The sequence below is a fragment of the Pararge aegeria genome, chromosome 22 (genome assembly GCF_905163445.1).
Source record: "Pararge aegeria chromosome 22, ilParAegt1.1, whole genome shotgun sequence".
NCBI lineage: Eukaryota > Metazoa > Arthropoda > Insecta > Lepidoptera > Nymphalidae > Pararge > Pararge aegeria.
Genome location: NC_053201.1, coordinates 10,010,001 through 10,023,051, shown reverse-complemented (window position 1 = coordinate 10,023,051; position 13,051 = coordinate 10,010,001). Strand labels below are relative to the sequence as shown.

Here is a 13,051-nt window from a genome sequence, read left to right as displayed (position 1 = left end):
ATACCAAAGTCTCGGCTTAGTAACAACTAACGCGGCCCATTCGGGCGGATGTCGTTACATTTAACGTTGAAATAAATAATAAACGAAAATTGTTAATGAAACGAAATCAAGCACATCGATGTTTCGGAAATCAATTTTCAGATTTAACGACCCGAAATATTAACTTCCCCGCAACTTCTTTTCGTCTTAAATTTTTATTTCGTTAGATGTTCCGAAATCGATTTCAACATATGATATCGATCATATTCCCGTTTTTATGACTCAGATAATAGACTACAATTGGTGGCTGCTACGCGCCTACTCGAGTCAGTATTTTACGTTATATGCTTTCCAAATAACATTACATAGCAGTATATAAAATATTCACTTCCGTCAATAAAGTTAATTTTATATAAGAATTATAATTCATCAGCACTTATACAAATATGGGAAAATACATTCATACATTCTATGTTGAGGTGCCTCATTTAAGCTGGTTGCCACCAGAAAATTTTTAGTAAAGTATTTATGAAATATGAAAGATTGTAATAATATTTGTAGGTGTGGACCGCACAAAAATGGCTGAGAGCACTTGTATTGTACACAGGTTGACTATGCCCTGCAGTTCTACAGCATACTTATACCTGAAAACAATATTTCAGTAACAAGTAGAAGCCTGTGCATATATTATGACCACACTAGATAGCGACTGCGCCCGCATTTTTTTTTTATCCTGCAAGAATCAATTTTTTCTGGGATCAAATGTGTCCTACAGTCGTCTCCAGGATGCAAATTATTTTTATGCAGAATTTCACCAAATTAAGTGAAGCGGCCAAGCTATGTATAGGTATAAAATGTTTTCTTATTTAAATCCCTCGCATTACTTTTACCATCACGTTGATGGTAAAAGTAATTCAAGAAACAAACAAACACCTTGAATATTCGTGTGGATTAAAATTTCAAATCTATTTATCTATCGTTAATATTTGAGATAATGTTTATGGATTCATTCATTCTGTAGATGAAATGTACAGATCAAAGTAATGCTTTATTGTTTTAATTTCACCTGCTTAACGTTATATAAATATCTGATAGATTTATAAAAGAAGCGTGGCGAACAGTTCGTATTGCATGTAGGAACAATACAATAAACATATACCAAAGTACCAGAACTTTGCCTGGAATGAAACTATAAATTTTGTAACCTTACATTATAGGTTTTTCCACGGCATTCACAAAGTAAAACAATACTAAATGCAAGGTGAGCAGTTATCAAATTACATCATTCGATGAAATGCAGGCGTAAAGTAGCATACATTTACATGATTATATTATTTTGCTCCATGCTGGTATTTAAGTGTATTTATGTGGTGTAACATTTGAACACTAAAAAGTACGACAAAGTAACGTATGATGGAATAAGTATACGTATGAATCGCGTAGTCAAAATAAAATTCCCAAAAAGTACCGAAAGAACTGGGAATCCAATTTGATTACTCGGAACAACATGCAGTGTGGCAGACCGGACGGCAGATCAGAATACGGATCCTCTTCCCGCGCTTGTCTTACGAGTCGACTATGGGAATATAAAGGAGAACGGCCAGCAGAGTCTCCTTCTACTACTACTACTTCTACTTTCTACTGCGATCACCAACTTGTCTGCCAAACGTTTTAAGGGCAAACCCTTCTGTTGAGAGAGGCTTTTAGTCTAGCTGTGGACTGATAGAAAGCGTATCATTTTTTTTTAAGTTTTAAAAATTGCACGCAAAGTTGCCCACATTTCATTCGCAAGCACTCTCGTAAAATGAAAAACAGTATTTTTAAAAGTAAATTATCATTCATTGTTATTTTTATATTACCGTTGCACTTTTCCGATATTTGAAAATGAGCTTACGATTTTATTATCTTCTATAATTTTTCCCTGGACTGCAATATTCTCCTCATGGTGAGCGAAACAGTCTATGATGGGTTCGGATTAACCTGTTAGAAGTAGGGGGTATGGCAGTTATATTATTAAACCAACAATCCTATCCTAATAGGTTACTAATCGATACAGTAACGTAACGCTATATCGCTTGGCGACATGTCTTCGATAGTCAGTAGCCAACGGACCAGATCTGAGGTAAATAAGAATTAAAAAATTACAATTCTCTGATGGGGATCGAACCCAGGCATCCCACGTATAAGAGCAACACACTCACCAATGGGCCAGGGGGTCGACAAATCTACGACTGCAAGTGTAGAAAACTTATAGGTACTAAGGGTAACCGACGACTAGGCATGTAAAAGAAGACAAGGAGTTTATGGTAATCAAATTAATGATTAGGCAATTTTATATAGATTTGAAATCTGTTACATCTTAAAGAATCGTTTTAACTTTTTATAAGCATTCATCAAACCAAAATCATGAAAAGATTCGAGGGACATAGAGGGATAACGTTTTTCTTTCTTTTCACTAAAAGTGGGTAATATTTCTAACATTTAGAAAAGAAATACCCAACAAAGCCTTCTAACCAAACAACAAGAAAATGCTGAAACTAAATCGAAAGGGAGAAAAGAAAAATAAAACAAGGGGGAAAAGTTTGTGAAAGCAAAAGTTATAGAGTACGATTATGAGAATATAGACGGTTTTTCAGAATTTCTAGAAACGAAATAAAAGCCGGCTTACAATAAATACAAGTGCGGGTGTATTTGAACAATACATTGTCTATTTATGTTTCATGATTCTTGTTTGAAACTGAATTAAATAACCCTATTTATGTGAAAAATATAATAAGCGAGGAAGAAAATATTTTTCCGCATAAATTTCCTCCATATCCCGGAGAGCATGTCATCCAGATCATATTGTAATCCCTGGCAATAAAAATCGTTACAGAAGTAATACTAGCATCGCCAACCCGCAATGGATCAGCGTGGCGGTTATAATAACTATATTTCCCTCGTATGGGAGAGGTTTGTGCTTAAGAAAGGTGCGGATAATCATTATCAACCCAATGCCCGACTACACGGCACTACAGGGTCTCCTCTACAAAATGCGAAGGGATAGCTAGACTATGGTACACCGCGCTGGCCAAATGCGGTTTGGTAAATTTCACAAAACTTTTGAGAACTCTAAGGCATTTAGGTTTTCTTACGATAACCTTCTTTACCGTTAAAGCAAGTGATATTTAATTGTTTTAATTCAAACCGCACATAATTTCGAATATCGGGTATATTAATCGGTATAATAATCGGGTTCGAATCCGGTTCCCGTTAAAGCAAACTGAAGTCCTAACCAATAGTAGCCTACACTAGTTTATTTCATTATTAAATTGTTTTATTGTTTGCCGAAATCGTCGAGGGCAGAGAGAGTACAATGAACAACTACTAAATTTACTAGAATACATAGAATACTGAGGTTGCGTAACTACCCCAGAAAAATGAGAGAACAGAAAAATGAAATAAAAACAAAACAAAGATAGAGAGCAAAGTTTGCGAAAGTAAAAGTTAGCCATTACGATGGTCATGAGCATAGACGGTTTATTGAAATAGTTATTGTCGGGGAGGTAATTTTTAAAAATTGCCTACATTTGGCAGCAGTTTAATGATGGCGATAACAGTAAAGTTCACGGCCGGGGCTCCGGTCGAGTTTCGAGGATTACCCCTACTATCCATACGGGGGTATGCAATTTCGTTAACGTTACAGATTTCCATATAAAATAACACGCCACGAGTCGTTATCGGCTTGAATAACGCGCATTATGTTCAAGGATGAAACTTTAGTATTATATTAAATCGGGTGTAAAAGTTTTATAGTTATGCCTTACCTAAGCGTTAATTAAATTAAAAACAAGATAAGGCACAGCGGCGTGCTCACCTGACACGTACTGAAATAGGCATCTTCTGTTTAACTAATCCATCAGCTCGGAATAGTAAATCTTTCAAGTGCCCTTTATCCTCGTCAGTTCAATTTATTAAATGTCTCGCTTTAATCTATATCTTTTTTTAAGCCCTTGGCCCAAACCGCTTAAATAACAAAAAAGGTAGGAAAAAGCCTGTAATATTTCTGAACTAACAGGTATTCAAAAGCAAACTGAGTTTTTCTAATCAGAGTATTGATTACGGAGTTTAGTGTGTTCTATTGTACTTCATCAAATTCACTGTCATCATCATCACCATCATATCAATCCATTTCCCACTAACGGGCACGGGTCTCCTCCCACAATGAGAAGGGGTTGGGGTCCTATTTCACCACGCTGGCGCAGTGCGGATTGGTGAACTCCACACACCTTTGAGAACATTATGGAGAGCTCTCAGGCATGCTGGTTTCCTCACGATGTTTTCATTCACCGTTAAAGCAAGTGATATTTACATAATTAAAGACTCACATAACTCCGAAAAGTCAGTTGAAAGGAAAACCCACCTCACTTGACTATCACCGCTAATCATATATAATAACAATGGTTTCCTTTAAAAAATGTCACTATCAAACATGAAATCATATGTATGTATGGAGCGTTTATACATACGTCATGAATAGCCTATAACAGTTCACTGCTGGACTCTCCTAACGGGAGACCACAGTCACCACGCTAGGTAGTACTGCAGTACACGGTAGTAGTAGCACGGAGGACTCTGCTGCCCGTTCTACGTTATATTCCCTTAGTCGCCTCGTACGACAGCTGAAGAAACAGACCACAGGTGACAACTATATTCTGATCTGCGGCATACGGCCTATATACAACATACATACATATTTGTTTCCAACAATCAACATATACTATCTGAGTACAGAGCGTGAAAAAACACTGTGAACCATTCTTATATTGTTCCACGTTTATTAATAATCCCTAAAAGATTTAAAGAGAACAAAATATAGACAACGGTACACAGCCAATGGTTGATTCAATTCCTAAATTCTCGGAAAGTGGCAGTATTATTGGCTCTTTTACTGTGTAAGCGGTCATTCACTCGGCTTTAGAGAAACTGTCGCAGAGGCGCTGGGTCTCGTCCGACTCGACTTAGTGAACTCGGCTAAAATTTTCGGTAACAAACATTGATACACAATAAAACCTAAGATACATCGACTTTCGAAAGATGTTCTGTAAAATTCACTTATTGATTTTCTCCAACAGTTTAGGATAGTAGTGTAAGCAATTTCATTGTTTGTAGCATATTTTTTGCCAGAAAAAATCTTTTAATTGTGTCATCCTCGTCATCATCATATCAGCCGATTGGCGTCCACTACTCGACATAGGTCTTTTCAAGGGATCCAACTTCCTGGGTCGCTTATTTCCAGCGGCTCCCACGCGCGCTGATGTCATCTGTCCACCACGTTAGGGTTCGACCGACGCTGCGGTACCGGGTCACCATTCTTGCACCTTGGGACCCCAACCTCCATCGGTTAAACAAAAATCTAAGTTGTTTATGGTTCCACAATTCAGGGTTATAGATAAGAATTATTTTGATTGAATTAGAGTGTAGCCGTATACTTTAGATACGATATTTATTGCGGTCAAAATGCTTTTTTGCTCTTTTTAGTAATATATTTTGATAATGTTATTCTTGTATTCGTTCTAAAGTAGTGAAAGTTATAATATTCCGTATCCAGTTAACACTTAGGCAAGGTACATATTATATCTTTTAAAATGTCACGTTTATCGAAAAGATCGAATACAGTTCTTAGTTGCGGTAAAGCCGAACATTTATTGGCACTATATTATTTATGAAACGTTCAAAAAAAGAACGTCGTCATTTTTAAGAGTTATATTAAGAAACTGTGCATCTTCGAGTTTTTTATATCAACCTTCGCAAAGGAGTCCGGGTATATCGCTTCGATAAACATCAAAACAATAATACGATTCCATATAGACGGCGGCGTATCCTAAGGATTGACCTTTGTGAAGGGTCTTGGCAACTATATAAAGTGAAATTATTCTACTGTGAATGCGTATTACTTTGTACTCTATATGTCTGATAAATAATGTAATAGGAAAATATATTGTACCTTTTTGAATATGGTTCAACAGGAAGATATAGGAATTTGGGTTTTTTTTCCTTCAATTTATATTAGACGAAAAATCATGTTTTATTGTAATTAAATTAATGTTCGGATGTTTTGTACAAGTTACCTGGTGCGGAGGCTGCGCGCCGGGCGGCAAGTGCGGCGGGTGCTGGGTGTCCTGTGTGGGCGAGATGCCGCCGGGCGCGCTCTGCGCCGAGCCGGGACTGGGCGCGCCCGGCGGGTGCGTCGGCGGCTGCGGGGACCCGCCTCGTTCGTACCCCTGCAAGAGGACAACACTCTTTTATTATGCTACCCAGCGTTTAGAGTGGCAAGCACGCCTTAGTTACTACAATCATGATTAACCAATTGCCGGCCAACTTCGGATCACGGGTCACGGGGCTCATCTCAGAATGACGACTGTCTAGGTCATAGTCAACGACACTGGCTAAGTGCGGATTGATAGAAGCCAATCAGCCTTAATATACACAACTATAACTGAACTGCCTTTAGTAAGCAAGTTAAACTACGGATCACGAGGATCTGGGTCTGATTGAACTAAGAATTGTTGTGTATGGGATTTTCGTGTTAAAATTTCCCAGTACCAGCCAGGAGTATGAGAATTGGTAGTGTCCATTACTAGGATCGCTTGTTAAACAGTCGCGCAAGTAGTATCACTGATGTGTTAAAATAGTTGTTAAAGCCCACCGACCAACTTACATTAAAACCCAATAAAACGCTCTCTATGATCAGGCCGGTGAGGCGCAGCGGGACTAAACTTACATCTCTTATAAAACAGGGATTTAGGGCGCTACACAAAAGCTGGTTGTCGGTCTTTGTTACTGAGATTATTATAAGCTAGCTGTTGCCCGTGGCTTGGTTAGCGTTTTTTATGTTATTTTATGGAGACCGTTAAATTTCTCGGAATAAAAAGTATGCAATATGAATCTCAAGCAAGCTATATGTGCCAAATTTCATCATCATCGATGCAGCGGTTGATCCGAAAATATGTAACGAACATATAAATAATAGGTAAAAACTGACAAAAGATGGCATTTTATATAATGTGTAGTCTATATTTATAAAACAAAGTCGTGTTAGTTACACCATTTGTAACGTGAGAACGGATGGAACGATTTTCATTATTTTTGATTTGTTTGATTTCCGTTAGTCCGGAATAGGATAATAAGTATTAAAATTCAATATTTTTTGTAAATTTAAAATCAAAACAATTATCTAGCCGTTCATTAGTAACAACTGTTGATGTGATCTATTGATAGGTACATTAATCCGGCGTAAGATGAATTTTACTTATTGTACTTTATAAAGACATTGAGATGTAAAATATATTAAGGCGAAATGAAAATCGCGGGGACAGCTAGTAATACATAAAATGGCGCATTGCCAATTTATATGAGAAATTATCACAGATAAACAATTTTTTTTTTAAACAGTAAAATCAAACATGTTTATCGTTTTAACTAAACAACTTCTAAAGTGTAAACTCCGAAAGGCGCAATAAACCTTGACCGCGAATACATAATGTTACAGTGTTTATTTCCGAATGGTGTCACGCAGCATCTCGGCTGAACGTGGGATGTAAACAGCTTGATTGATATACTACGCACGGATTTGATAAATATAGGTACATTTAGGGGCTGCGTTTTGTATTGCTCACTAGTTAGACTAAGGATCACCAGGGCCTAAGGAACGGTTCGATTCCCGGGTCGCGTTTTGTGGTAAGTTTTTGTTGCTAGAAAGTTCATTCAAGAAATTCACACTATTTACTGGCTACTAGCGGAGTTCGGAAATTAAGAAAGAAACTATTAACCGGGACCGCTATTATAATGTGATAATTTCGAAGCATCGTGATGTGTTAAATCTCTAGATTCATCTCTTTTAAGAGAAAGGTCGGGCTCCATCAGTTGGATATTGATAGGTCGATGAAGTATGAAGACGAGTAGGCTAAGAGATAGCAGTACTTTACCAAAGCCCAGCTAACGAAGATATACCTTTCTTATTAAAGAAAGTCCGTGCTGAAAAGCAAAGGGATTTTTGACTAACACTAATACATTAACACGAAAAAGCGGTGATAACCTAGTGGTTAGAGCTCCAGTTGCACCTAGTGGACCGAGTTCGATCCCTGCTAACTTTTCAGAGTTACCTGCGCGTTTTTATTTCAAGAAATTAAAAATATCTCTGGATTTAACGTTTAAGGAAGACATCGTTAATAAACCTGCCTGAAGGTTCTCCATAATTCTCTCAAAGGAAGGCGTGTGAACTTTACAAATAAGCATTTGCAGCGTGGTGGAATGCGTTCTTAAGCCCTTTTCATTTTGAAAGGAGACCCGTGCTCTGTCGTGGGTCGGTTATGGGTCGATAATCACGATAAGAAAGAACCGTAGAGATGTCTATCGTTTTAATTGCGGCCTTTTATCTCAAAAAAACACGTGGGGAGAAACAATCGGGCACGTGGCGTGAGGCCTTGACCGTGCATCCATTATGCGGAGTCGTTTACTTGCGAATAAGTGCATTACAACATCTATGCATCTAGCGTTACATAAATAGCGCCGCCCGAGCCCCATTGACTGCGAAACGATTGCGGGCGCATTGTTTTGCATCTCGCGAACGAGCCGAGATACGTACTTCATCAACATGTACCTATAGATGTAGGTACGCCTTTGACGTAGGTATGTGAGCAACTTGCAAAATTTAAAAAGTTAGTATGTATTGGTGTCGTTGGACTGAACTTCAAGCCCTTATCGGTTTTAACGCGGCATCGTATTATAACGCTTATGGCGGCACTTATTAGTTTATAACTAGCCACAGCCCACAGCCGAAGCCTCTCACCAGACCGTACCACAGAAAATTCCCAAATTCGTAAATTGTTCCTGCCGAGGATCGAATCCTCACATTTATAACACCAATGTTCCAGGGAAATTTAAAAATCTATTTTTAAGCAACTTAATTAAAAGGATTAATTAACGATAAAAAAAATTAGTTTGTCGATTGTGTGTGAACCTAATAATTATAATAATATTATTGGTGATACACAATGGGAATATAATACATGCATAAATACAATTTTTTCCACTATTGTTTTATTCTAATATACTAATCAGTACAGGTTTTAGACTTTGGCTATACAATTTATTTAAAATTTAAACGGTTCTTTAGTAAAAATTTGCTGAAATGTAGTTTTGACATCTGTTTTAATTATTAATATAATTATAATATTTAGACCGACGGATTAGACTCAGTTACACGAATATACTAAAAATTAGTTAAGTAGCTATAGTAACAGATATTGATACTGATATGACTTGCTTTGTCGTAACTAAGATTTTGCGAACAGAAAATCATGAAAAAAATTTGGCAACTGTCTCGTTTGCCTAATGGTTGACATGTTCGACGAGGTCCTGGGTCCGATACCCTGAAATCGTTAAGTGATAAAAATTATTAATTCCTACTAACCATTGATAATATCCAGAGTTACAGCACACCACGATTGATAATGTTGTCTTAGAATCACAGTTCACTAATGTAACCCGCAAACCCGCATTGGAGCAGCATGAGATTTAAAAACTCATAATTTCCACCTTCTATCTCTTATATGCGAGGACGCCGGTTGCCATCAGTGGGACGCTGATAAGTTGACGATGTTATTTTTCTGTTCTTTGCTAAACTATATACCTATATAGAAGGCAGACTATGCTAATGATTGATAATGATTGATTGAATTTTGTAAGTAAAATTTACATTAAGAGCACACTTCATTCCGGGACTTATAGCTTTTTATTTTAATTCCAAAAGTGTACACGGTTTTTTTGCAATGTTTGTAGGGTTCCTGAATGTTGTTTAATTGTTCATTCATGACTTTTGGAATCGCTGGACTCCAGCAACAAGAACGTTGTATTTGCAACGCCTTCCCTACAAAAGACCAGCAGTGGACGTCAATTGCTTGACATGATGATAAATCGCTATAATTCGATCATCACCTTCACCTAGGAATATTTTTTTTTTAAATAATATTCTGCATTCTGCCATCATCAAGTTCAAATTCGTACATTAGCAATAATCTTTTTTTTATCAATAAACTAGCTGACCCGGCGAACTTTGTTCCGCCTTAATGTCAATAAATAAGCAGATTTTTTTTTTATTGGAAAAAATACAAAAAAAATTAAATTTCTACATCAATCATTCATAATTATTTCTGTATTTTAGTACATAGGTTGCTCTTCATTTAAGTACCTTGTGATACACGACATTTTTTGTTTTATTATCAGGCGCAAAAACAAACAACGCAGATGGTCTTCCGACCCGTGAACATGCCACGTATAATTGACCATGGGAAAAACATGAATGTTCTAGATTTAAACCACAAACTTTTAAGGATTGGCCTTGTGATTTGTTGATGGTCATGGCAAATGCAAGACGTATCGGAAATTGAAGTCTTTTAAATTCAAACGGCATATCGGTTGGGATCATCGGTATCCTCGGAATGAGAACTTGCTCACCTTTGAATTTTCCTATCATTATCGTAGCGTAAATTACATTGTTCATCAATTTTCTAACCACCAAACGCGTACCGTTGCACAGTTTTGGTTGGTTTATGTTTCGAAGCATGATTACTACGGAGCCAACCTTTAGGCGTAAATTGTGCGGTGGTAAGCCAGGCACGTCCAAAGAGTTTAAAAATTCAATTGGATAGTTGGTGGCTTCATCTTCATTTGTGACGCAGTCAATAGATTTGAATGAATGCATTGTTCCAATGATCTTATTTTGAATTATGTTGTTTAGGTCATCTACATCTTTATTCTTAGCCGCTAAAATTGCTCGCTCACTCATCCATTCATAATTTTTGTAGTTAGAAATAATTTCTGGAAATACATTGTTGATAAGTTCGTCTTTTGATGAGACAAAATTACAGAAATTATTTGGAAATGATATTAATCCGCTCGATTCATCGACAGGTACTTGACCATTACCGATAGTCAGCAATTGCTCCGAGAAATCTTCAGCAGATGTATCATTAAGCAATGCAACTCTCATGTTTGTTGTCAGTTGCAGTTTCTTCACATGGCGCCATAGATTTGACGATTTGAGGCAAGCGTTTATTTCGTCGGCAGCCGTAGATCTTGGAATTACTGGCAGTATTTGGCGGAAATCACCAGAAAGTAAAATCATTGCTCCTCCAAAACATCTCGAGTCATTTCCATGTTGCCCATGAAATATATTTGTAAAAATTTATTCTGTGTATCTTCGAAAGGTAGTAATGATCCAATTCGATGATGAATCTGTCCTTGTATCTACAAAATAAAAACCAGACAGTATTAACTGGGTTATAAACACTTTTTTCGGTGGGAGAGTAGAGTTCAGAATTAGCAAATATACTACATAGGTACCAATAGATAAAGTAAGTTATTCTTTAACTACATTCTATATAAGTACAAAAATAAATACCTTAAATGTCGGATTAAATCCCCGTTCTTCGATAATATCTGCCCCAAATGACGTCATCTGGAAACAACCATTGTATTTTTGAGTATTTGCAAGAAAGTGGCGTGATTCTTGTGTTTCGCCACAAAGCAATGAATACAATGGCTCAGGTGGCGGAGTCAACAATGGCAATTTCACTTTACCATTAAGGCAGCATAATCCAGGCGTTTCTCCGGAAAACTTTAATGCACCACAATACTCGCAAACTACGTCCATTTGCCCAATGCAAACGCTAGGATGCAAGCTGTAATCATTGCTGCAATCGTATTGAAACGCTGCTCGATTCAAATCAGCACTTGATAAATATCTTGTTCTGCGTCGCAAATTATCTATTTGTTGACCTCTGTTGTTCGCTCGACGATTCTGCATTGCCAACCGAGCTGTTTCACGGGCTGCTTCACTTTGCTCTCGTGATTGAGAAGCACGAAGTCGAGCCATACTATCGCGGCGCTGTTCACGTGCAATTTCTTGTTCTTCTTCAGTCCTTTCATTTGCAGTATTTCGTATTCTTCTTGCATCACGGCTTTGTCGGGAAAGATTCGATCGTCTTGGTCGCGGCATTATTAATTAAACTTCACTTCACCTAAAAACTTAAATTTTTAACCATACCGAGTTTTATAGTTCACTTCACTGTTTATACGAATGGGCAATTGGGCAATAATGTTAATTATTTATTTAATAGAAATAGTTATATTATTGATTTCTTACAAATATCAAATAGTCATCCATACGTCATTACATAGCTGTCATTATACGTCAATTTTGTTATTCCAAGTCTGATTCTTTTTTGTTATACCACGTTTTATAGTGACTGACGTTACATGTCAAGTCACACGGGAATGATGTCGAACGGGATAAAAAGTATCCTATGTCCTTCTCCTGGCTCTAAACTACCTCCCTGCCAATTTTCAGCTAAATCGGTTCAGCCGTTCTTGAGTTATAAGTGAAGTAACTAACACGACTTTCTTTTATATATATAGATATACTTGTTAGTTTTATGCAAGACGCCAGAGGTCGCCAACGTTAAAATTACATATTTAAACGTCACTACACGTCGACTGAGAACATCTGTTTGTGTGATTTTAATTACATAGCGTGAAGACGGGGTATTGAAGTCGGTTGACGGTTCATTCATTACAAATTTATAACAGTGCGAGGCGCGTCCTCGACACAGTTCGCGGCAGACTCATTGCATTAATCGCAATGCTTTCACTCGTCTACTTTCTGCGTCACGTTTCAAGGATGTAAACACTAGCTGGCTTGATTCAATTGCGGTTTTGTAAGATAAGAGATCTTTCGCAGCGGTTTACGAAATTAATGATGACAGATTGTTGTTCGTGCCGTCATTGATATCGATTAGTAGGGTTTTGTTACGTGTTTTCGTTTTGTGGAATACTCATATCGACTCACAATAATTATAAGCCTGTCAAATTTGCCAAAGGTAACATACAAACCGTGGCGTACACAGGTTCTTCGGCCATAAAGCAGATACATGGCATAAAATGGATCTCCTCCAATAGGAGTTATATAAAATAATTTGGGTAGGCAGTACTTTTGTGAATGTATGAAGTACACGCCACTGCATACAAAGGT

General features: G+C 37.3%; 1 protein-coding gene across 7 annotated transcripts in view; it reads right to left on the bottom strand.

Annotated features, from left to right (window-relative positions):
• LOC120633608 (trithorax group protein osa-like) overlaps positions 1-13,051 on the bottom strand; it is a 164,887-nt gene that overhangs the window by 113,562 nt on the left and 38,274 nt on the right. For all 7 annotated transcript variants that reach the window (XM_039903841.1, XM_039903843.1, XM_039903846.1 and 4 more), the window contains exon 3: positions 6,090-6,242. In XM_039903841.1, the coding sequence (XP_039759775.1) occupies positions 6,090-6,242 (153 nt within the window). The remainder of the gene's footprint in view (positions 1-6,089; positions 6,243-13,051) is intronic.